The sequence below is a fragment of the Cynocephalus volans genome, chromosome 11 (assembly GCF_027409185.1).
Source record: "Cynocephalus volans isolate mCynVol1 chromosome 11, mCynVol1.pri, whole genome shotgun sequence".
Taxonomy (NCBI): domain Eukaryota; kingdom Metazoa; phylum Chordata; class Mammalia; order Dermoptera; family Cynocephalidae; genus Cynocephalus; species Cynocephalus volans.
Window position 1 is genome coordinate 121391692 of NC_084470.1, and position 26284 is coordinate 121417975.

The 26284-nt window shown below is 37.0% G+C and overlaps 1 protein-coding gene across 5 annotated transcripts in view; it reads right to left on the bottom strand.

The window, feature by feature from the left end:
- The window catches only part of ZC3H11A (zinc finger CCCH-type containing 11A), a 39874-nt gene that overhangs the window by 5888 nt on the left and 7702 nt on the right, over positions 1-26284 (bottom strand). For all 5 annotated transcript variants that reach the window (XM_063113581.1, XM_063113579.1, XM_063113582.1 and 2 more), the window contains 10 exons: positions 18213-18400; positions 16531-16650; positions 9060-9183; positions 7855-8058; positions 7629-7745; positions 7308-7388; positions 6166-6276; positions 5137-5196; positions 2890-2988; positions 1396-1464 (listed from right to left, as the gene is read on the bottom strand). In XM_063113581.1, the coding sequence (XP_062969651.1) occupies positions 1396-1464; positions 2890-2988; positions 5137-5196; positions 6166-6276; positions 7308-7388; positions 7629-7745; positions 7855-8058; positions 9060-9183; positions 16531-16650; positions 18213-18266 (1039 nt within the window). In that variant the 5' untranslated portion in view covers positions 18267-18400. The remainder of the gene's footprint in view (positions 1-1395; positions 1465-2889; positions 2989-5136; positions 5197-6165; positions 6277-7307; positions 7389-7628; positions 7746-7854; positions 8059-9059; positions 9184-16530; positions 16651-18212; positions 18401-26284) is intronic.

A 26284-nucleotide genomic window follows, 5' to 3' on the forward strand; every position in this document is an offset into this window, starting at 1 on the left:
ACAATAAAGTTTCTAACTGTGGCAATTGCGTGGGTCCCCAGCCTTCCAACCTGCAATCACAACAAGCTGCCTTTTAGTATAGCCTCCCCACTTAGCTAGAGATAAATCAAGTCTCCCAGTCAGGAGAGGGTACTTGGGAAAGAGGCCTCTTGAACCACAGAGGAAACCCAGGTCAGATACTTACAACTATGGAAAAACAACATTAAAAATGAACAAAATAAACAAAGAAAAGTGGTTAAGAAGCCAAAATAATATACACATACAAAGTTAAAAAAAAACCATTCATATTAGAAGCCCCAAAACAGCCTGAAATCAGGCTGTGAAAGGAGATATCAGAGAACAAAAAAAGTTCTTGTAAAATAAAAACACAAGTGCCAAAATTAATTCACCAGTAGTACTGAATAATAAAAAAGATAAGGCTGGTCCAAAATCAGCCATCTAGAACAGGGTAGGTAAACGATAGTCCATGGGCCAAATCTGACCAATGCCTAATTTTGTAAATAAAGTTTTGTTGAAACATGGTCAAAATAATTCATTTACATATCACATATGGCTGCTTTCACACTACAATGGCAGAGTTGAGTAACTGCAACAGAGACTGTGGACCACAAAGCCTGACCCTTTACAGAAAAAACATTTGTCAATTTGTGACCTAGAAAACAAAGCTGAACAAAGCTCATAGACAGTGAGGCAAAAAACAAAGAGATGGAAAATATAAAGACAAAGTCAAGAGACATATGGAGCATATGTCCCAAAATTCCAACATCTGTCTAAGAAGAATTTCATAAGATGAAGACAAAAACAAAGGTGGGGAGGACATACTCAAAGAAATTAGAGGAATATTTTCTAGAACTAAAAAACACAAGTCCTCAGATTTAAAGGGCCCAGAATACTGGGCAGAATGAACAAAAATATCCATGTTTAGATCCACAATAGTGAAGCTGCAGCTACAGGGACAGATAAAGAGAAAATCCTAAAAATTTATGGAGAATAAATTCTGGTTGCCTACAAAAGAATAAGAATGTCCAATATTATACCCCCTTTTTATGATTAATATAAAAATCAGATAAGGATGGAATAAAAAAGAGTGTAGGTTAACATCATTTGTAAATATAAATATAAAAATTAAAAATCCTACACAAAAAGCATCAAAATGAATCCAGCAAGGCATTACAAAAAATAGATGATTGAGTATATGGATGTTCATCTTATTATTCCTTAAACTGTATCTATACATACACTTATGTAGTTATATCTCACAATTGAAAAATGAGAACCACAAAGAACAAAAAAACATAAGTCCTAACTAACTTAACTGCAATAAGTAAATCAGAGAAAAAGCAGACTCTTATGGCAAGAAAAAAATATTAGACCTTGGTCTTAGAATTTACTTACCTGTCGCCTCCTCATTGTTTGGAACAGCTGACATGCCTAATCGCTCCTTCAGAGACTTGGATACTTGAACTGTAAAGTGAATTTCAAAAGCCAAAAGTTGAGACTTCTTATAGGTCAAATATCTTTTTCAAAGTCCACAAACTAGGCTACACTTCTCTTCTAATGCATATGTTTAAAAAAAAACAACTCTCAAGGTCTTAAATTTTCCTTCTCCACAGAACAGATTTATGTGAATCATGGATTCCCTAGAGCATTCTGGAAAGCTTAAAAAAAAAAAAACTTTTTAGATCTAAAAAGCAAAAACTACTGAATTCAGGGAAATAATTTTGTTACTACACAACCTTCTGAAATCTTATTGGCATCAAAAGATTCCCCCCCCAAATCTATTTGAAATATGCTCTTTAGTTTACAAGAATCAATATGATTGATAGGCAAGGGGGAAGGGAATCTGGCAAAATAAGAATAACTTCTGCTTGCTTTGAGAATGCAAGGAAGCCCCCAAACAGGAATGTCTACTCATAAAAGCTTCTTGGGTCAGAAGAAAAGTGAAAAGCTTTTGATCTTCAAGAAAAGTTAAAACTAAACACAATAAGAAAAAACACCTATTCTTTAGTAATTAATCCCAATGTTTCACTGCAAGTCATATAAGGGAGAGAAAAGAACCCAATTCTTAACTTCTTTCTCTCCTTCAACTATAAACCATTCTAACTCCCAAACAGCTAATGACTTAGTCCACATCTCTCCACATCAACTTCTAAAACACTAAATCTATGCCACTACCTCTTCTTTGTATTATCTGAACAGGCTGCTAACTTAAATCCCAACCAGCACACTTGTCCCCTTCTTATCTTTCCCCATATTGCAGGCAAGGTAATGGTTCTAAAATGCAAATGTGAGCCCTTGATCCCTGCTTAAACTGTTTCAATGGTTTGTTAATATCTTAGGACAAGCCCAAACTCTCTAACATGACTCAAATGATCCCAGTTCCTCCTTCCTGTCTGGTCACCATGCTCTTCACTCCAATTCTATGTTTCAGCCATACTCAGTTCCACGAGCACATCATGCATTCTTAGCTCTGTGCCTTTGCAGGGATTACTTTCTCTGAACCTGGATCTCCAGCTTTAGCTGGCTAATTTTTTAACTGATGTTTCAGGTCTAAACTTCAACATCATTTCCTCTGTGAACCTTTCTCTAACAGATGGTAATATTAGGTGCCCATCCTATGTGTTACCATAGCACCACATACTTTTTTCTCTCACAGAATTTATCACAATATTTATAATTATTCTTACCTGCCATTATATTACAAGCTTCTGAGGAGTGTGATGTTTATCTTGTTCGATGGTAACTACCCAGAATCTAGCAGAGTAAGCACTCAAATGTTTGTTAAATGAATAAAACACACTAGAGATAATAACCTAATTTACCTGAACAAAAAATGACAAACCATAGTGGTTAACATTTCAAGAAACAAGTGTATTAGAACAAAGGTACCTTTCTTTGGAGTTTTGTCAATGCTAGCTTCTGGAGCTTCAACTTTCTTCCCTAACCTCTGTGCAAGACTACGTTTTAATGGAGGATCACTGTCACCACCTACAAACAGGAAACTTAGTTTAACATTTCTAGTCAATTCTCAGCAAGGTCAAGAAATATAAGCAACAGCACACAACGTAGAATAATTTTATAAATTTTCTGCATTTATATGACGTGTTCTTTCACCAGTTTCCTTAAAGCTCAATGTTAGAGAAGGAGTAAAAATGTTCCAGAAAAAAGGAGTAGGAGAAGGGACAAAAAATTAGAATGCACAAACGAACATTTACCAAATAACTGACTAAAACTACAAATGGAGAATCATAATCCCTGGGTGAGGCTGAAGTTCAGAATTAGAAATGTGAAAAATCTTCATGTACCAAAAAAATCTTAACTGGCCAGTTCAGATTCATATTAAATAAACCTGGGATGATAAAGAGGACAATAAAAGAATTATAAAATTTCAAGTTTTCCTATGAAAGGAAGAGCATATAGTACTTCTCTTCACTTCCAGGTAAGAAATCTAAAGTTCTCAAAGATTCTGTATCTTAGCCAAGTCACCAACTAGGTAGTGATAGAGCCAAGATGTAACTTAAATTTCCCGACTCCAGTTTATTGTATTACACTGTTTAATACAAGTTGTTTAAATGTCACCAGTTTTTAAAAACTGTTTTGGATTGCTAGACTGAAGTTATATTCTTTGCAGCGTCTCATTTAAAACTTGAAAAGACCCTACACAGAGTATAATTTTCTCTTTCCTTACATTTATAATTTAAATATGAAACCAAAAATCACAAAGTTTACATGTATGCTGACATTTAAATAGCTTATTTGTTGTTGTTTTTTTTTTTAACCTAAAATCTCTACATCAGTTTTATCAAAGGTGAAAGTCTCACTTTTTAGAAACCTGGCCTTTCTTATGCTCTAAATACATGATGAGATAACCAAATTGTGCTCTTAAAATCTAGAACTGGTATTGATTCTTGAAATATAGATAGAAAAGACTTCTAAAGAATATCTCATTTGTGTTCTCTTCTAAGCTTTCTTTTCAGAAATGATTGAATAATCTATAATGTAGTCATCTGAATATAACCTTGGGCAAGTAATTTAAACCTTTCTGACTTTGAGCTCAGTGCAGAAAATGTTAAACTGAGAGCAGAAATTGACAGTGACCCACAGCAAATCTCATATTAGATTTACTTCATTTATAGGCATAACTTAATCACTAACATTGTATTACTTATGGCAATAACTACGTAACTGATTCAATAATACATTCACATTTTCTGACTGACACTTGAAATATTACTAAGTTCAGAACAGTTTTGAAGATAGGGCAGTGAGAATAGTATCAAAGAAAAGACGAAATGAAGATAAGGTTTCATTTTAAGCACATTTAAAACAGTATGAAGGAACCTCTGAAGTTAGAAAAGATTTTCGAAATAATTTTTTTAGACACATTAGGGTAGGTACACAACAATTCAGTAATATTGTAAAGTAATTCCCTTAACATAAAATAGCATCGATAATTGAAGAACCCAAATTCTACTAAACAGACACTTTTTTCTACTCTAAAAATCTCAAATTTAAATTTGTCTAAAGAGTCTCTCTGCGTAGGATCAACTACTTCTCTTTCCCCAGCATAGCTGGGGCTCCTGGTATTCCTGCCAGTGTAAGAGAATAATCAGCATGTTTCTTCTTAAGGGCCACAGCTATAAGAGGCTGAAAAATACAATCCCTTGAAGAAAAGCCAACCAAGTAAAGGAGACAGCCTCATAAAGAAAAATAAAAAATAAGCTTCCAACTTCAAAACTTATAGAAGAACTTGCATCAGTTTTGATATGTAAATCTTTTAATTAAACTTTTTATTTTGAGATAACTGCAATAAATAAATAAATAAATAGCTAGATAGATAAATAAATAAATTGTCTAAAGAAACAGAGGAATTCTTTACTGTTTTTTAAACCTAATACATTCTAAAAACTTGGTCATGATCATAAATCTAAATTGTAACACTAAATTTCTGTAACTTCAATAAAAGGTATAATGTATACATGAAAAAACATGAGAAAATTTTCTAAGTGCTTTACCCAAGAATACAGGAGGACAGGCAATACTGACAGGATAAATGTATAAATGGAGTTTGCAGAAGGTATCATGTTAATACACAAACAAGCAGAAAACAAAAGATATGCATAAAACTTATCTCACCTACTGAGAATTTTCGTTTCCCCAATCTCTCGGTAAGACTCAATCTAACCAAGGGTTCTTCTGAAATGGCAAAAACAGAATTTCTTTACCATTAGCCAATCTTTCTGTATTCAGTAACTACTAATGGGTACAAATTATGTTCTGTTATTAGTATGAGCTCACACAGAAAATCTCTCGAAAATCAGGTCTCAGTCTTAAGGAAGACTGTCGAATTAATAATTTAAACAGCCAAATGTACAGCCCAAATGGAAGTGATAGCACAGTCCTAATTATTAAAAGTGGCCAAGCAGAAGGATACAGATCGTGTTCTTAACCAATTGGTTATAAAATCCAAGCTGTACTTTTGTTTATGCACTTTGAGAGGTTCAATGAAATCGTACACTATTCCAATGCTAATTCTCCTATATAACTTTCTTTATCACCCCAGCAAGAATTGTGAGCTTTCTTTCTTCTGATTCTTTTTTGTTTGAATGGCACAAACATTTAAATACGTTTGTATACTGGGGCTGGCCAGTTAGCTCAGTTGCTTAGAGTAGTGTTATAACACCAAGGTCAAGGGTTCAGATCCCCGAACCATTCAGCCACTAACATATATAAATATATATATGTATATTTTTTGTACACTATACTTACTATCATTAAGTATTACTCGCTGTGTACTATAATTAATTACTGTGATATCCCTTATTAGGTTTAAAACTATTAAGTGAAAGGCTTTCACAATTTTCTTCAACTCAAAGGGTTCACCATAGTTCTTCACCCATAATGGGAAGTAAATAAATTTGCTGAATGTGTATAAACAGTAAATGTAAAAATTAAATATACATAAATGTGAGGGCTGCCTGAATAAGACTTTCAACATTTTAACTAGTACAGTCAAATGCACCGACTTTTCTTTTCATCCATATTCAATCAACATACTAACGTCTTCCTGCAAGTCCATCAAAGTAAAAAATCACCCACGGATTTTGCATTCCCAATTATATAAAAGTAGAAGCCTGACAATTCTAAGACCTACCTATACCTTACCTTGTTTGCTGGACAGAGTCACTGTCCTCACCACAGTCCGGACGTTCTCCTTTTCAGGACCTGGAATGGGCTGAGGTTGGAGTAAAAGACTGGCAACTCCTGAAGAACCTTCTGAATAAGGCAAGTCAAAGAACAGCAAATAATTTATGGAAAATAAAGCTTTCTCAAGTCAAGAAATTTTGTTTTTGTGACCAGTTAAGTCCAATACACACCACTATATGACTACAAGTCAATCAGCCTTTCTGCATTTGTCTGCCTACAGCAAAATGGGGTAGTGGTAGGGAGAGCCTTTGGCACAATGTGAAAACAAAATATAAAATTGTTTTGAGCGACTTAGGCACTCAACCTTTTATTTACAGTAAGTCTGACACTATCCTAAAGTTAAGCCCAGAAGTACACTAGCCAGCATGTGTGTCAATTCAACCTTTTCCATCTAAACTTAATCATCTGCAAAATATAACTCCAAGTTTCCTATAGAACAAGCTTTAATGAGGGTTCTTAGAACCAATCATTTGTCTCTACATATACTATATTTCGCACTATATAATTTTTAGGATTGGAAATATTTATCAACCGGGTTAAGGCAAGCTCCAGAAGAAAATCCTAGCAGTTCTTGAGGAAAAACTCATACTACAAAATGAACATTTTTCTTTCAATATGGTTCTTATATGGTGTTCTTTAGAGTTGTATCTCCCAAGATATGTAAGTTCTTTCAGGTTCTTTATTATATGTGCCTAGCTCTGAACAGCTCTGAAACACAGCTGCAATGAATTAAAAAAGCAATCATGATTTATTTATTTATTTATTTATTTATTTATTTATTTATTTATTTATTCCTAAAAGATGACCAGTAAGGGGATCTTAACCCTTGACTTGGTATTGTCAGCACCATGCTCTCTAAATTGAGCTAACCGGCCATCCCTATATAGGGATCCGAACCCTTGGCCTTGGTGTTATCAGCACCACATTCTCCCAAGTGAGCCATGGGCCAGCCCTGCAATCATAATTTAAATAAGGCTGTATTTCACAAGCCACGGAAATCAAAATCTATTTGCTCATTATGGCTGTTGCCTCCAGAAGTGTCGTTATTCTTATTCTCTAGCAGCACACAACCATCCTTGCCAAAACTTGTGACGACTTACCACCTTGCTTCTTGGATTTTTCCTTCATTTTCTTTGATTTAATTTCCTCAAGAGTTTTTATTCCAAAATTCAAACATTCGCCTAAGAAACCCAAATAGAAATCACGTAAGGAACTTTTTCACCTTTGCATTTTATCTGTACACACCAGGCATTCAAACATTTTTTGAATATCAAGAGAAAGCATGTGTAAGTATATGTGTGTAGTATGGGGGAGGAAAGAGGGAGATCGATGATTGTGAACTAAATTTCAAAGGTAGTTAAAATAGTTTGGACACGTCCAATAGTGCCGTAAAATTTAGCACCAATATAGCACACTCTTACCTTGCTTTAAATTGACCCCAGGTTTTCGAGCAGAAGCCACTCGTAATCCATTATGAATTTCAGGAGTTGGCTGCAGGGTAGGTATTTTGGTCTCATCACCTTCCTCAGAAAACTGATCTATATGCCAACATTCAAGGCAAATTCACAATTAAAAACAGGTCTAGAACTTTAATTCTGATTCTGATTCACTATGTGAACCTGTCTTAAAGAAAGAACTAAAACTTACCATCATCATCTTCATCATCATCTGCAGCATTGATTACAACAGGTGGATGTGTGGGGCTAGGAACATTTTCGGAACTTTCTACTTTCATAACACTCCGCAGCTGAGGGGAGGGATTAGACTGGACAGACAATTTATTCTGTTGAACTGTGAGCTGGCTAGACTTCACTTCCTCTTCTGGTGATTCAGGCACAGTGGGCAACACAGCTAAACATACAAAATCAGTCACAAATTAAAAACAGAAGATACAGTAATCCCAACTCATCAAAAATCTCTGTCCATCTATAATAAATGTGGAGCATTTTCCTTATGTCTATTCACCTGATTTTCCCATTTAAGTCTGAACTCACAGGGAGGTAAAATGTGCTTTAATAACTTCACCGTAAATAAACACAGTCAAAGGCACTCAAAACATAGAACAGAAGGCTAAATGCTTAGTACCTACTTGCAAATTCTAGACATTTAATTTTAATATTGAAATTCTAGGCTTTCTGCTCAAAAAAAAAAATAACTCTTAAAAGATAGCAGATAACATTATTTCATCCAAACCAGAAAGCAGTGAGCCTACTCTCTTCCTTTAGAGGTGAAAAGATGTAGCCAACAAATTTTAATCACATAGCAGACGTGGCTTTTAAATGGCTAATAATTCCACTAGTGAATTACTCTGAAAGGGACTTTGGAAATAAATACTAGCTTTTTGTAGAGTGTAAGTTTTATTTTAGAAAACAGCCTAGAGCAGGGTTGGCAAATTTTTTCTATAGAGCCAGAGAGTTAATATTTTAGGCTTTGTGGGCCATATGGTCTCTGTCTCAACTACTCAACACTGCAGTAGTAACATAAAACTGGCCATAGAAAATATGTAAATAAATGAGCAAGGCTACATTCCAATAAAACTTTATTTTACAAAACAGGTGGATGACCAGATTTATCAACCCCTGCCTTGGAGAATCAAGTTTCTTCTGAAAACCTGTATGGGTCTAAGAAAATGGGAAATGAAATAAGTTATAGTAATCTAAACTGGCATGCCAAGAAACATTTGGTTATATGACCATGTACAAATCATTTAATGAGATTTAGTTCTCTCATCAGTAAAGTGGAAATAATACTGCCCTCTTACTAGACTGAATGAAAGAAGGCAATGTATAAAAAGTACTTTAATAATAACATTTAACAGTAAATATTCTTTTAAAATTAAAAACTGATCTCACTTTTGCTTGGAGGTAGGAAAAGGCCATCAACATAACGTCCTCTGTTGTGATGGAAAGCACAGTTTAGTTTTTGACACCCCAGTGGCTGGTTTTCCCAATAACAAGGAATTTCACTGCGTTTTTTCTGTAAGAAGGAAAATCACATTGTTTTCAAATAAAAGCTGAAGTGAGAACTGTATTATTTGATAATTTGTTTTCAAAATTCACGTAGATCTCAAAAATCTGAGGCAAATGAGACAATTTTTAGCAGAAGAGCGGATGCAGAAAGAGACATACTTTAGGCATGGTAGAGAGATGAAGGGAGCACTTTATCTGCTGTTCTTTTCTCCTTACAAGCATCCTGGAACCCCTAAATGTCTACACATAATTTAGAGAAGTAGGATTGATATAGTAGTTAAAATTACGGAATCAAGGATAACAGGGTTTGAATCTCTATTATACTACTTATTGGCCATGTGACCTCGAACAACTTAATGCCTCTAAGCCTCACTTTCCTTAGCTATAAAATAGTAATGATAGTAGCTATCTAACTGGTTTCTTATGAAGAATAAATAACATATATGAAGCACTCAGCACATAGAACAGACTCAATAAACTGCAGCTATTATTTGAATCTGAGAGTCCAAGGCTTTGAGAAAAGTTTTCCCATTTTGACTTCTCAAAAGATGCACACGTAACACACTAAGGATGGTATGTATCCTTCCCAAGCTATCTCACTCTTATAAAGGAGAATGGGAAAAAAAAGAATACTCGCACACCTAGAATAAACTGCTGGATCATAGGATACATGTTCAAGAGAAATATATACATTACATAGTTTTCCAAAAGATGTGCATAAGGAATGTTGAAAACAACACTATTTGTAATAGCAGCAGAATTTTGCAAACAACTCAAATGTACTTCAATACTAGAATAGATAAATAACATTGTAGTGTACAGTAGGATGCCATCCAATAATGAGAAGGAATAAACACACTGCTACACTTAACACCACAGATGGAGAATGAAAGAAGCGAGACACAAAACAGCATATCCTGTATGATTCCATTTATGTAAAGATAAAAATGTCAAGTTCTCTACAGTAGTATAGACAGGATGGTGATTAGCTTTGAGGGTGTGGTTAGTGACAATGAAGGGATGAAGGGGGAAGAATGCTGTTAGCACTGTATTTCTTGAACTAGAGTAGCACTGTATTTTTTGAACTGGGGTACTGGTCAGGTAAGTATATTCACTTTGTGAAAACTGCTCAAGTTATAAGATTATGATTTGGGTACTTTTCTATACATAGTTTAATAAATAGTTCAATAAAGGAAAAAGCACTTCTGGAGAGTAACTAACCTCTGATTAATACACTGCATTGTGTTGGATCTCTCATCATAATAAGCAGCCTAAGATTTAAAAACCCAGGAAAAAACAGCAGCATTACTTCAGATATTTAAATATATGGAGGAGAGAAACAGGGAAACAATGACCTTTACAAAAAGATCCTTAAATGTATCAAGAAGGGCAAAGAGCAAAATCTACTAAACAGAGAGACTGATAAGCATAACACATTGTGTTAGAAGAGATGTGGAAGAATCAGGCGGTCCCATACACTGTTAATGGAAGTGTAAATTAGTTCAACATCTTCGAACAGTGATTTGGCAAAAACTACGTTTTAAAAAATGTATGAGTTTATTGCTACATACGTGATTATCTGTTTTTAAAAAGTATAGACTTCTGGTCAAGATGGAGGAACAGACGGTCCTCAGAGTCATTCTCTCCCACAAATCAACTAATTTACAACTATTAAAAAGCAACGACAGCCAAGCCGGGGCCGCTAGAGCTCAGGGGAAGAGGAGAGACCTACAGAGTGCATGAAGGCAGGAGAAGCCACGATGAGAGGAAAAAAAAAACCTCTCCAACTGTTTCAAGCCCTGGCTGCTTCCAGGCTGGAGCTGCTGAGTGCATGGAGCAGGAGCCGGCAAAAGCTCCAACTGTGCCCTTCGGATGAAGATGCATGGAGGTGGCATGGGAGAAGAGGGCCCTCGTGGCCCCCAGGCCAGCAAGACTACTAACAGGATTCCCATGGACACACATAGGAGCAAGGAGCCACAACAACTGAAAAAGGAGCCACTCAGAGGCCGGTGAGTCATCGCAAGGGACCAGCATACAGCCCATCCCATAGGAAGTGTTTGCAGCACCGACGGTGGGGGAGACAGGCCCACCGGGAGAACACTGGGACACAGCAAAAACAGCTGATCTGCCCCCCAATCAGCACAGGACCACTCAGAGAAGACTGGTCAGGAATACAGAATTGCATGGGGTGCAGTTTGATAAAAGATTCAGGCCCAGACCAGTGTTTCTATACAACCCAGGTGCATTGGATTTTACTAAAACTGGAAGTCCCATAAAGGCAACCATTAAAACCCGAGCTGCACAAAAAGCCTTCCCCAAGGAATCAACAGCAAAGCAGCAATCTAGCTCAACCACAGAGCTCAAGTACTGGTCCCCACAGGAAGTTCCCCACTTTAGAAGTAAGCAAAGGACAACAAATTAGTTCCAGCGCAGAATTTAAGCAGTGGGAACAGCAAATAATCGAACACAAAACTGAAAGAAGAAACAGAGTACTCAAACCCAAAGACAAAGTTTGATATTAACTAGTAAACGTCTCATTTCGCCAAAGAACACCTAAAACACCTAGAAGTACCAGAAGTCCCCTGGGCTACTGAGCCAGAAAGGGCGGACAACCAGGCACACCGCCAGCGCCACAGGGCCCGCCTGAGGTCCTGAGGTATGGGGCCGGAAACCAGACCCCCTTCCACAACCAGGCACACCACCATTGCCACCACCAACTAGGTAAGGAGCATGCCAAAAACATGACCTGCATGTGGGTGGCCCACCACAGCCACCACAGTAACCACAGTAACCACAGCTGCTGCGAAAGCAGCTAGACACCACAACCACTGTGCAGATGGTCCACCGGACACTGGAGTGCACTGACACAAGGAAAGTCACCAGCAGAGACCAGAGAAAAGAAGAGGATATCTATCTCCACAAAGCTCATTCCAGAGGGACAGAAGAAGCATCTGCTCTACAGTAATATTGGGGGACCTGAACGCACCTTTCAGCATTGGACAGATCATCTAGGCAACAAATCAACAGAGTAACCATTACTCTTGCAGAAGGAGAGAAGAAATCTAGGGTAAATGTGGGGGGGCGGGGGGCATAAACAATAAGTATGATTTACAACAATATATATGCTAGTAATATTGATTTGATCAACATATGTCAATGTGAACCCCCAAAATATGTATAATCAATTATGATTCAATTAAAAACAAAGTACAGCAAATACCTCTGCCTTTCAAATAACCAGACTGAATTTATTAGTCCTCTGCCATACCCAAAAGGTAGCTGTAATAGCTACCATCATTTTTCAGACAGCAAAAACGATTAGTCAATCATTTCTTCCTCAAGGCAGAACCTGATGCCAATCTTTCTTGCTCCTGGGTCTGTCTTTGCTTAAGCTTTTACTTCTTTCCTATAAGCAATTTTCAAACTACCAAATGGCTTCTGTAATAGTACACTCTAAATACAGGAGTCACAATACATTTATTTGATGTGTTTAATACACTTATTAAATTTTGTTCCTAATTGAAAAGTAATATATGAGCAATAAAGACGACTTGGAAAATGGAAATAAATGCCTGTTATGCTATTACCCAAAGAGAATCACTTATTTTGGCACAGAATTCTTTTTACTTAAAAAAGAAATCATTAATGTATACACATAAAAGTATTCCATATAAATCTGGACATTTTTCATCTAGCAACATATCTTCCTACATGATTATTTAAATTTTTAGTAGCAATATAGCACATGGTCCAAAGATACACAACTGATTCTCATTATTTACAGTAGTACCCAGCACTTCATTATATGAATGTAGCAAAATTTATTTTAAATGAAGAACTGTTAAGTTGTTCCCACTATCTTACTATTACAAATTATGCTGCAATTAATAATTCTGCATGTATTTTGTACATAAGTACATATGAGTCAAAGGTATAAGCATTTAGCTCTTTTGAGAGATTCAGCCAAATAAACCTCTATGCAGAGAAGAGTTAAAATAGTAGCTCTAAGATTGCTATCCTTAGAAAGGCCTACTTGCAAGGTTGGCCCTTGGCTGGCATCTGGGAAAGTGGCTCTTGGAATGTTCCCAGTCAGTTAACTGATAAGGGAAGAGGGGAGAGGCTCACTGTGCCTAGACTGTGCAAACAATATGGTTTATGCTGAAAATCTGCCTTCCTTCTGGGAGTCAGGAACTTTGGTACATGTCAGGTGGAGGGTGCCCACATAACTAGCCCCAACAAAAACCTTGGACACTGAGTCTCTGACGGACTTCCCACTGGAGGGAATTAGCACAAAGAAACCCACACAAACTCCTCCTGTGTCATTTTCTCTTATGATCCAACAGTGTATCCTTACTCTATTGCTGTAATAAATCTTAGCTGTGAGTACATTCTAGAGAATCTCTAAACGAAGAGGTGTTCTTAGAGACCCTGACACACCCTCCATAGGAGTTGTGCCAATTTACACTCCACCACCAATGTTACAACATGACTTTTCAAAATTTGCAGTCTTTCTCAATTTATTTAGTGAATTCCTTGCTATTTGCAAGACAGGCAGCTTAGAATGTTAAGAAACTAGAAATCTGGAACCAGTCTGGAATAGTGATATGACCCCCAGGAATACAAACTGCGTATTTAGTCTCTTTCTTCTTTTCCCATCGCCTTCTTAACAATTCAGTCTGAAATCATTAGATGGGACTGAGGGAGGTAGGCATTCATCTGTAGGAGAGAAGGGCTTGGTGGCCCAGAGCAGGGTATTGGAGCCTAAGATGACAAAGGTGTCCATACGATTAGTCGGAATCCATGAGGGGTTAGGAGGACATGTGCAGGAGGGTGGCCTAACAAGTGTTGGAGCCTGAGCAGGGTGAGCAAAGCTTCTGTGCAGAAGGGATCCCAATGTAGGGTGAGGAAGGTGTACTCATGCAGGGTCAGCCTCGAATGGGCATCAAAGGCCAAGCACAATGAGGAAGGCAGGGTTTTCCTGAAGGAACCTGGTACAGTGTCACAGAATGAGCAGGGTGAGGGGAGTATCTCACTTAAGAAAGCTGCCCAGCACAGAGAATCAGAGGCCAAGGGTGTGAAAAGAGCAAACACTGTGGATGTTGGGGTCCAAGCAGGGTGAGGAAGGGGTTCCTACTGTGGAGAAAGGAGGGAGGCCTGACACAGGGTACTGGAGTCAAAATAAGGTGAGAAAGATGTCCTTGTGGAGGCAGCGTCTCATGTGATGTCAGAGCCTGAGAGGAAGGAAGGAAGAGGCTGTGATACAATATTGGTTTACCTACTAGGGGACTGATCAAATAAGTAAAAGTATTAAGGATAATGGGAACCAAGTTTCTCGCTTTTGGTGAAGAGAGTTACAGGTATGGAAAAGGAGAAGCCTAGGCTAAACTCTGTGTTATTGATGAACTGGAAGCTTCTATGTGAACTCATGATTTTCAAGACACAAAGTAATAAATGTATATACATTTATATATTCCCTAGCTCTATCCACTGAGAGGACCTGAAGCAATAACACACAAGGAGCAGCCCAAATCTTAGTTGCTATATATCATTCTTCACTAAAAAGAACCAGGGCACCTTGGACAAATGGCTGATTCCAGGCTGGAGTTTAGGAAAAGTACAGGCTGAGCCTAAAAAATCTTATTTGGCCAAAAAGCAAAAGAGGTGCTCAAAGAATGACAGAAAATCAAGACACAAAAATCAGCTTGAAGGGTTTCTATGCCAAATCTAGGTCAATTTGAGCATAAAAAATAAGTAACGATAGTAACGATAGAAATAGAGAACAACACATTAAACAAAATAGGAAACCATGAGCTCACACTAATACAAATAAGTAACTGGAAAAGAATTGAAAGTTTGACGAGAAATGGGATATTCACAGGGTCTCAAAGTATCTCTCCATAAAACACTTAACTACAAAAAGAAAAACTTTATAGTGAAACAATCTGGCAGATACCATCTTAATCAACTGATTGATGTTAATTAACATCACCAGTGATGGGAAAATTAAAATTGTATGCAACATGATATACAATGAAAGAATAACACTTCTGTGATATTCCTGCTAAAGATACATAATCTTAATTTAGTAAAGAGAAAATACAAACAACCCAAATTGAGAGACATTCTGTAAAATAACTGGCCTATAACTACCAAAAGTGTTAAGGCCAATGAAGGCAAGGAAGACTGAGCAACTGCTCTCAACTGAAGGAGACTAAAGAACCATGACAACCATATGCAACATTTGTATGTCAACCTGTTCCTTCTACAATAAACTATAATATTGGAACAACTGGCAAAACTTGAATAGGATCTGAGGATTAAACAGAACTAATATAGATGTTAATTTTCTAACTTTAATGGTTGTATTATGAGTACATAGAAGAATGTACTTCTTCGCTTTAGGAAATCTCCTAAAGTATCTAGAGGTGATAGGGAATGTCAGTAATTTACTCCCAAATGGCTTCAAAAAATTTTTTTTTACTGTACTTACAACTTTTCTCTAAGTTTACCATTGTTTTAAAACAAAAAAGAAATACAGATAAATATTCTTGAAATATATATTTTTTAAGCTTAGCTATATTACCAAACTGCCATCCAGAAAAATTATACCACCCTGTACCAGCCAGCCACCAAAAAAAAAAAAAAAAAAAAAAAAAAAAAATATATATATATATATATATATATATATATATATATATATATATATATATATATATATATATATATATATATATATATATATACCAATTCTTGCTCCATAACATTTAGATGTAGGTTGAGCATTCCTTTTTTTTTTTGACCGGTAAGGGGATCGCAACCCTCGGCACGGAGTGGTCTGCACCACGCTCAGCCAGTGAGCACACCGGCCATCCCTATATAGGATCCGAACCCGCGGCCTTGGCACTACCAGTGCTGCACTCTCTTGAGTGAGCCACAGGGCCGGCCTAGGTTGAGCATTCCTAATCTGAAAATCCAAAATTAGAAATGCTCCAAAACCCAAAACTTTTTGCACGCTGACATGCTACTCAAAGGAAATGCTCACTGGAACATTCCAGATTTCCAATTTTCAGATAAGGATGCTCAAACTGCTATATATTCTGCAAGTATTCCAAAATCCAAAAAAATCCGGAACCTGTAACATTTCTGGTCCCAAGCATTTCAGAAACGGAATATTCAATCTGTATTAAATGAGCATTAATAATGTTAGAAATTTCACTGGATCATTAAAAATAAATTAACTCACATTACAATAAATATATATTAATATAAAACAAAAAGTCACTTTTGTCCCTATATTTATTAGCCCACCATGACCCCAGACTACTTATTATGATAATGCAAACTGAAAACTTACATCGATCTCCATGTGCCTAAACCTGCACACCTGTCGAAAACAGCGCCCTTCTTGCCATAATGTGCAAACAGTTTCATTTCCTAGTGCCGCTTCACAGTGACGGAATGGGCAGCTGTCACCCTTTAAGCAAAAAGAGAACACAGAAAAGAACTGTGTTACATCCCAGGTAAAACAGCCATAACAAAGAGTTTTCTGGAATCTAGACAAGCACAAATGAGTAGGGAAAGATAGGCAAGGTAGAAAACAACTGAGATGGGATGACAAGAACATCTGAAGGCAACAAATTTATAGTTTCCTATAACCTATTTCTTGACAGTACTCTTCATCTGATCTGACAACATGAGTGACACAAGCTGAGATATGGGGTTGAAAGAGATAAGTAAGAATGTTAGGTACTCTTTAAAAATATATTTCACAGTTCATTTGCAAAACTCTTTCAAACATCCTGACTTGTATGATTCTAGCTTTTGGTAGAAAAGTTAATAGATTATGATTTAAGTATAATGAATTAATACAATTATGCTTCAGTATATACTTTATAAAATGGTAATATTTGAAACAAAATGTTACTGTTGTGCAAACTGCTATATGTAAGATAGATAAAATTCTGAGTTTTGCTCAAAATTGACCATTTAAACACAGCACCAGGATGGCTTAAGAAAAAATTTTTGTAACATATATATTTATAGAATTGGTCTTATGACTAATGAAAACAGCAGATATCTAAACAGAACTGCAAAAGAATCAAGCAGAAAAACAGGAAGTTTTGACAAAGATAAAGCAAAAAGGATGCAAAAGCATATTTAGAAAGATGGCTTTATATTCTTAGTACTCAGCAAGAAATCTAGAAGAAAGAAGTCAAATTCAACCCATGACAGTTTCTGCAAGTATAATACAATCCGCCCACTCCTTTAATACAAAGTATATAAAGTCAAAGTTGACAAGCCATAGATCAAAGAGCCCCAATTCCAAAGGTACTCTGAACAGATTACAGTTGTCCCTCAGTATCTGTGGGGGACTGGTTCCAAGATTCCTTTGAATACCAAAATCCTTGGATGCTTAAGTCCCTTATATAAAATGGCATAGTATTTGCATATAACTTATGCAATCTTCTTATATATTTTAAATCATCTCTAGATTACTTATAATACAATGTAGGTGCTATGTAAAAGTTGCTACACTGTATTTTTTTATTTGCATTATTTTTTATTGTATGGCTTTTCTTTTTGGCGGCTGGCTGGTACAGGGATCAAACCCTGGACCTTGGGGTCAGCACCACACTCTAAGCAACTGAGCTAACCAGCCACCCCTTATTATTGTATTGCTACTTTTTGTTTCTTTTTTTTCCTGAATATTTTTGGTCCACAGTTGGCTGAATCCCACGATGTAGAACCTGCAGATATGAAGGGCTGACTGTAATACTGAACACTGAATGATGACTATATGCCACAGGCCTTTTCACTTTTGTAGAACATTGGGAAATTAGAGTTATATATAAAAGAACAGAAAAAAACGAACAATGAATTCTCTTTAGTATGCTATCTTTTACTAAAAAACTGACAGCAGATAATAAACAGCTGAGCAAAACAAAACATAACAACAGCTTAGGATGTTGGGAAAATCTTATCCAATTTTATTAAGGAAACTGTAGAAAGAATTGATGTACAAATGCCAATTCTTACTTTGGTACATGTAGAATAGAAAAAAAAATAGCAGTCTTCTCCTTGATTAGGCATGCTGGGTAGATTCTTAGATCAGAAGTAGCTTCTTGAAACAGGCCACTGTTTCCTCAAGGCGAGGACCGGCTCCAAGACTTCTTGAAACGGGTTTAATCTTCCAAATAGACAACTCAATCACAGAAAATGTAATCCTAAAATGAGGAAACAATGATTTAAAGTATTTCAGGTAAATTCTTCCAACCTCCTCCTCCAAATCATCTTGATTAATAAGATCACTTTATTAAAACCATATTTTAATTATATTAACATGTGCTTGCTTATAAAGAGCCTTGTAAACACTCTGATTGTACATTCCCATCTACAATGTAAAATTCTATTAAGGATAGCCATGCCCTTCTTTTGCTTCTTACATTGCTTTAGCACAAAATTAAATAAGCATCCATAACTAAACTAATGATCTACATTTTGGATTATTAACAGGACTTAGATTATTTTTACACAAGATCCTTGCTAAATCTACATATCTGAGACACTAGATTTTTTTCTTCTAAGTGAAATGTCTAAATATTTTCACAAGCATTTTTGGTATTTCAAAAGTGTGTAATTACAACTACACAGGAAAACCCTGTTTAGCTAGAATAATTGGTGAAATGATTAACTTTGAAAACATCTGTGCAGGGGCTGGCCAGTTAGCTCAGGTAGAGTGGGGGTGTTATAACACCAAGGGCAAGGGTTCAGATCCCCATACCAGCCAGCCTCTGAAAAAAGAAAAAAAAGAAAGAAAACATCTGCGGTGCTAGCTTGTATAATGAAGATGGCTAAAAGTTGCACATCAATTACAAACAAGGGACCACAGAAATTTCCGGGCTCTTCCCATAAAATAATGATTCAACAAAACAACCAACACTCTTTCCCCTAGTCTCTATCATACCCTGATCTCCACACTAAAGTGTCCAAGAAAGAATCTACAAAAGCAAAAACACGTAACAAGAACACTTATGAGAGTTATGGAAGGGGTTTCCACAAACTCATACACCCAAAGGTCAGGTTTCAGAAACACTGATCTACAACTTGAAATCAATTAAACCAAATTCAATCATACTTCCCACTAATAATTTCTAACCCAAGAATAGTACACCATGATGAAAACCAACTTTGAAGTCAACAACCTAGGTTAGGAGCAAAAGTCTACAACTAAACATGTACCAAAATCTTCAAAATTTACACATCCTATGACCCAACAATTCCTTTTCTACAGTTTACCCTAAGGTAAAAATACCGGACAAATATTCAAGGTAATAATGCACAAAAAGTTCCTCACAATCTTGTTTTCTAATAATGAAATAACACCCAGAAACCTAAGGGCTCAAAAACTGAAGACTGTTTTTAAAAATTATGGTACACCCATGTAATGTGACAATATGCAGCCATTACAGTTTGGTACCAGAAAGTGGATGCTGCTGTAAAATAAATACCCAATTATGTGGAAGTAGCTTTGAAATTGGGTAATGGGTAGAGGCTGGAAGAGTTTTGAGGTGCTTGATAGAAAAACGTAGAAGAAACTGCTGCTAGAAATATGAAGCATCTTTAACAGATGCTTCTGTTCAGGTCTCAGTCAGAAATGAGAAACATGTTATTGGAAATTGGAGAAAAAGTGATTTTGTCATAAGTGGCACAGAACTTAGCAGAACTGTCTTCTGCTGAGTGAAAGGTAGAACATCTAAGTAATGAACTTGGATATTGAGCTGATAAAAATTCTAAGCAAAGTGTGAAAGCAAGTCTGGTTTCTCCTTGCTGCTTATAGTAAACCTCAAGAGAAGAGAGATATTGAGGAAAGAACTATTAAGCAAAAAGAATCCACAACTTGAAGATTTGGAAAATCCTCAGCCTATCCACATTGCCAAAAAAGTGAGAAAGTATGCTCTACAGAGAATACCAACGATGTGGCTGGACAAGAGTTCGCTGAAGAGATTAGGTGTCTGTGGATCCAATTAATGACCTCAGCAAACATGCTGCCAGCTTGGACTGAAAGGGACAGACATTCACAGAGGGAAGATGATGTGAAGACACACAAGGAGAAAATGACCATGTGCCTGGAGGGATGTGTCTACAAGCCAGGAATACCGAGGATGCCAGCAAACACCAGAAGCTAGAAAGGCAATGAAGGATCATTCCACTACATGTTTCAGAGGGAACATGGCCCTGCTGACATCTTTTCAGACATCTAGCCTCCAGAACTGTGAAATGATAAATTTCTCTTGCTCTAAGCTGCCCTGTTTGTGGTACATTGCTACAGCAGCCCTAGGAAACTAATACTGATCACAAACATAGTCAAATGATCTTTGGCAAAGGAGAAAAGAAATTCTCTGGAGAGAGGACGGTGTTTTCAATAAATGGTATTGGAGCAACTGGACATCCACATGCAAAAAAGTAAATCTAGACACAAACCTCCTTTCAAAAAATTAAAAATGGATCACAGACCTAAAAATAAAATGCAAACTATAAAGCTCCTAGAAGAGCTTCTGGTCAAGATGGCAGAATAGATGGTCCCCAGTGTCACTCTCTCCCACAAATCAACCAATTTACAGCTATTAAAAAGCAACAACCACCAAGTAGGGGCCACTAGAGCTCAAAGAAAGAGGAATAAAGACCTACAAAGTTCATGAAGGCAGGAGAAGCCACGATGAGAGAAAGAAAGGAGTGCTCTCACCATTTCGAATCCCAGCCACTTCAAGGCTGAAGCTGGTTAGTACATGGAGCAAGAGCTGGCAAAAGCTGCACCTGTGCCCTTTGTATGAAGTTGCTTGGAGGCAGCAGGGGAGAGGAGGGCCTTGGTGGCCCTCAGACCAGCAAGACCACGAACAGGGTTCCTGTGGACACACACAAGAGCAAGCAGCCACAACAACTGAAAAAAGGAGCCACTCAGAGGCCGGTGAGTCATCATAAGGGACCGGCACAAGGCCCATTCCATGGGAAGTGTTTGGAGTGAGGGTGATGGGGGAGATAGGCCCACTGGGGGAACACCGGGGCACAGCATGGACAGCTGATCGGTCCCCCCAATCAGCGCAGGACCACTCAGTGGAGACTAGTCAAGAAAACAGAACTGCAGTGGGTGCAGTTTGCTGAAGACTCAGGCCCAGACCAGAGTTTCCATACAACCCAAGTGTACCAGAACTCACAAGACCTGGAAGTACATACAAGGTCAACAATTAAAACCTGAACTGCACAAAAAGCCTTTCCCAGGGAATCATCAGCAAAGCAGCAATTCAGCTCAACCACAGGAAGTTCCCCCATTTTAGAAGTAAGCAAAGGACAACAAATTAGTTCCAGTGCATAGTTTAAGTGATGGGAACAGCAAACAATCCAACACAGAACTGAAAAAAAACCCCAAAATACCCACAGACCAGAGACAAAGTTTGACATTAACTAGTAAAGGTCTCACATCACCAAAGAACACCTATAAAACTTAGAAGGACTGGAAACCCCCCAGGCTCCCAAGCCAGGGAGGGGAGAGGGCCAGAAGCCTTGGCGACCCCGCCCCCGACACCTGCAACCAGCCCAGCGAAGACCACCAAGCTGCTACTGGAACGGCTCTGTTCTCCCAAGCCAGGGCAGTAGGGGGCCGAGGGCTTCAGCCATAGCCCCCTAACACCTGCATCCTGCCCAGCAACGACCAAGTCACCACTGGAAGCCCCCTGGTCTCCCCTGCAGGAATGAGGGGGATGCCATGGGTCTCAACAATGCCCTCCCTCACACCCTATTTTCTTCTCCTTTCCCCTCTCCCCCTCCCCCCAACTGCTTCACAACATCTTAGAACATAAAAAACCAGTAATATTAATAAATAAACTTTAAAAAAAAAAAAGAAGTTTGGAAACATTTGGGGGAGGGAAAAAAACTCCTAGAAGATAACACTGGGTTTGGGATAAATGTTTAAGATACAACACGAAAGGCATAATCCAGAAAAGAAAACACCAATAAGTTAGACTTCATTAAAATTAAAAACATCTGCTCTGTGAAAGCACTATTAAGAGAATGAAAAGACAAGCCACGGGCTGGGAGAAAAGCTTTGCCAACCACATTACTGATAAGGACTGATATCCAAAGTATACAAAAAACTCTTAAAACTCAACATTAAGAAAACAACCCATCCAACTAAAAAAATAGGCAAAAGATCTGAATAGACACCTCACCAAAGAAGATATGAGGGTATGTCAAAAAGTCTGTCAAAAAACAGAATTAAAAGATAATGTGGGGGCCAGCAGGTTAGCTCAGTTGGTTAGCACTCAGACTTCTAACACTGAGGTCACGGGTTTGGATCCCCATTCTGGTCTGCATGCACGCATGCATGCATGAATGAATGAATGAATAAATAAATAAATAAAATCTTTCCATGAACCTCTGACGTACCCTCATATACTGATGTCAAATAAGCCTGTGGAGTGATGCCCAACGTCATATGTCATTAGGCGTTACAAATTCCTTTTAACATGGCTAAAATTCAAAACACTGACAACACTAAATGCTGATGAGAATGTGGAACAACAAGGAAGAAGTCTGGAAGAACACAAACCAAAATGTTAGCAGTAGTTACTGCCAGGGTGGTAGGATTATAGGTACTATTTTGATTTTGTTTTATGTCCAGAATAACATTAAGTTTTCTATTATAATATAATACAGACATAATAAAAAATTTAAGTCTGCCCTAGCTGGCATGACCATCACTGTTTTGCTACAGCATGGGACGAGGGTTGGACCTTTAATAACACCTCTCTGACACACTAGTAGGGCTCCCCTGACCTCAACCCAGGCAATGCATTCTGTATTTCAATGTAAACCAAAAAGTAATTTTAAAAATTGCCTCAAGTCTCTAAGGGACATTCAAATAACTATAATAACACATATGCAAAAGGGAAAAGTATTAACTTGAGGAGAATAAAAAAGTTTAATAATAGAAAAAAAATTTAAGCGGGGGAGGGAAAGGCTTAGCGGTCACTTTCTTTCCTGAAATTGACTGCAAAGAACATATAGTAAACTGTAAATGGTTTCAGGAGGACCCTCAACAAACTAATCTAACAATAAAAGCGGCAGCTATGGAATGGCAACAAAATAGCATGAATCACAACTGTGGCGGGCAACTATTTTCAAATTAGACTCTCCAAAGTTCCTACAGAATAAGGCAGTGTGGAGATTGAATCCTGAGTTGATGGGTATGCCCTTACTAATGTTTTAAAAGCAAAGCTCCTCCATATGAGGGTGCTTCAAAAAATTCACAAAAGATTTATACTATCTTTAAATTTTATTTTTCTGGGCCGAGCCCGTGGCGCACTCGGGAGAGTGCGGCGCTGGGAGCGCAGCGACACTCCCACCACGGGTTCGGATCCTATATAGGAATGGCCAGTGCACTCACTGGCTGAGTGCCGGTCATGAAAAAGACAAAAAAAAAAAAAAAAAAAATTTTATTTTTCCACTAACTTTTCGAAGTACCGTCACATATCTATTTTACACACTGAGCTTCTATAACTTTCACTAGGAAAAAAAACCCAAATTGCTACTCAAGAAAATTGAAAAAAAAAAAAGTAGAAATTAAATTAAAAATTTATAGTAATAATACTATCCCAAGCAAAAACCCAAAACCAAGATACGTACCAATAAATTTCTCAAGTTTCAAAAGGAAAATAAAAAATATACAGGTTGCCGAGAAAAACCTGATTACTTTTCAACAGAAAATACCTGAGGAGGTCAAGATGAATAACTGGCCCTCTCACAACCCACCCGAGTTAATGTAGGAAAAAGGAGAAATTCTTTTAAAATCCTCATGCTCAGTAAGTTTTAAAAGATATAGCATTGATACAAATGAACACATCATTATGAAAAAAAGAGTGGGAAGAAGAGAAAGCTTCAAAAAGATTTCAACAGAAGAAACAGCAGAATAAACATCAATGAAAAACACAATGACTGAATTGTAAGAGGTCATTTGCAGGACATCTATTTCCAAAGCAAAAATGAAAAAAGATGTCAATATGAGTAAAGGTATATGCCACTGAAGTAATTCCAGAAAATTCAATTTCTATGTAATGGAAACTCTAGAAAAAAGGAATGCAATTGGTAGAGATAATAAAAGAAACAATACAAGAAAATTTTCCTAAACTGAATGGACTTGAGTCTTTAGATTAAAGGGGCTCATTGATTGCCAGAACTTTTCTTTAAAGATATCTCTACTATACATAGTTATGGTGAAATTTTTGAATTCCAATGGTAAACATAGAATCACACAAACTTCCAGGAAAAAGCAGACTGACAACAAAGGAAAGAAAACCAGACTTGATATTTTTAGGCTTCTCATCTGAATCCCTAAATGCCAAAAGACAAAATGCTATACATCCAGAATTTAAAGGAGATTACGATCTCAGTTTTTAGCCTTTCAAACTACATTTCATGGACAGCTCAGGACTTGGAAAAAGTTTTTAGACATGAAAAGTCTCAAAAAGTATACCATTTATGTACTCCACGTATTCTTAAAAAAATTACTCAAATATTATAACTCGACAAAAAGAATTTAGGAAAAAAGCACTCAAAAATAGAAAAAGAACAAAACAGATCATGTCACAGGCACTATTTCACTGCTTTTGTTTTAAAATTGCTTTGGACATCTGATTTATGATATTCATGAAAAATCCTAAATGAAGTATTATTAGCAAACTGAACCAGCTGTACATTAAACAGAGTAACATCACATGATCAAAAAAGTTTATTCCAGGACTAAGAATGGTTTAATATCTGGAAATTCATTGTGTTAATACAGTAAAGGGGGTTGTGAACATTGGTTACACAAATTGTTTTTCCTGTCATACCCAAATTAAATCAGAGTAGAGGGGCCAGAAGGATAAAGCACTTGGGGGACATAGCACCTACTCCAAGAAGAATTTTCTATGAACACAACTAGTTTTATCTAGTAGCTGCTGAAACAACCTGTCATGACTTTTTTTTTCCCCTTTGGTGGCTGGCCAGTATGGGGATCCAAACCCCTCGACCTTCTGTCATGACTCCCAAGACTAATTTTATCTACTGCCGTCACTCACCAATCAAAGGCTGCCAACCTGCCAAAACCTCACTAGTGCCAATGAGCTTTCTTTCAAAACAATAGGTAGCACTTGTCTCTAGTAAAACTCCCAACCTCCTTTCTTTGTTCTTTGAACCTACTAGAGATCACCCTGGTCTGTGATACGCCTTGGATTGCAATCCTGTTTTTCCAAATAAACATTTTTCTTAGGGATTTGTGTCTTATTCAAAATTTTTTTTAAAAAACACAAAAACAAGCTAAAATGCAACATCTACTCCTGATAAAAAGAAAAACTCTTAGTAAATTACAAGAAACTTCCTTAGCATAAATGCATTTAATTGCCAGAAACCACCAGCACATGCAACATGGTAAAACACTAGAGATAAGCTCATTCAAGACAAACTAGAAAGAATGTTGACTGTCTCCACTATCAATCAACACTGTTCCAGAGGTTCTGGCATATGCAGTAAGGAAGAAAAAAAAAAAAAGGCATAAATACTAGAAAGGTTTAGAAAGACTGAGACAAAAAATCCAGTATCTGCAGATTATATATTTGCAAACTAGAAATTTTATCAACTAAAAAACACTGAAAATAATAAGATAGATATACAAAAAGCAGTAAATTTCCTCTATGCTGGCAACATTCAGATGATAACAGAGAGTCCCACTCACAATAAAACTATAAAATATACAGGAATAAAAATGAAGTATGCAAGACCCATATGAAATTAAAAGCAAAACCAAAAAACTATGAAACTACTAAGGCACAGAAGATCTGGATAATGGATAAATAGAATAGAGGATTAAAGAAGTTATTTCTCCCCAAAATAATGCATACATCGAATGCAATTCAAGTCAAAATCCCAATAAGAGTTTATTACTGAAATTTGACAGATCACAAAATCATCTAGAAGAGTGCTTGAGAAAAATAAAGACACTTTACAAGGGAATGAGAGAGCCGCTTGATCTGATAGTATAAATGGTTAATATAAAAATGTTTAAATGTAATATTGGC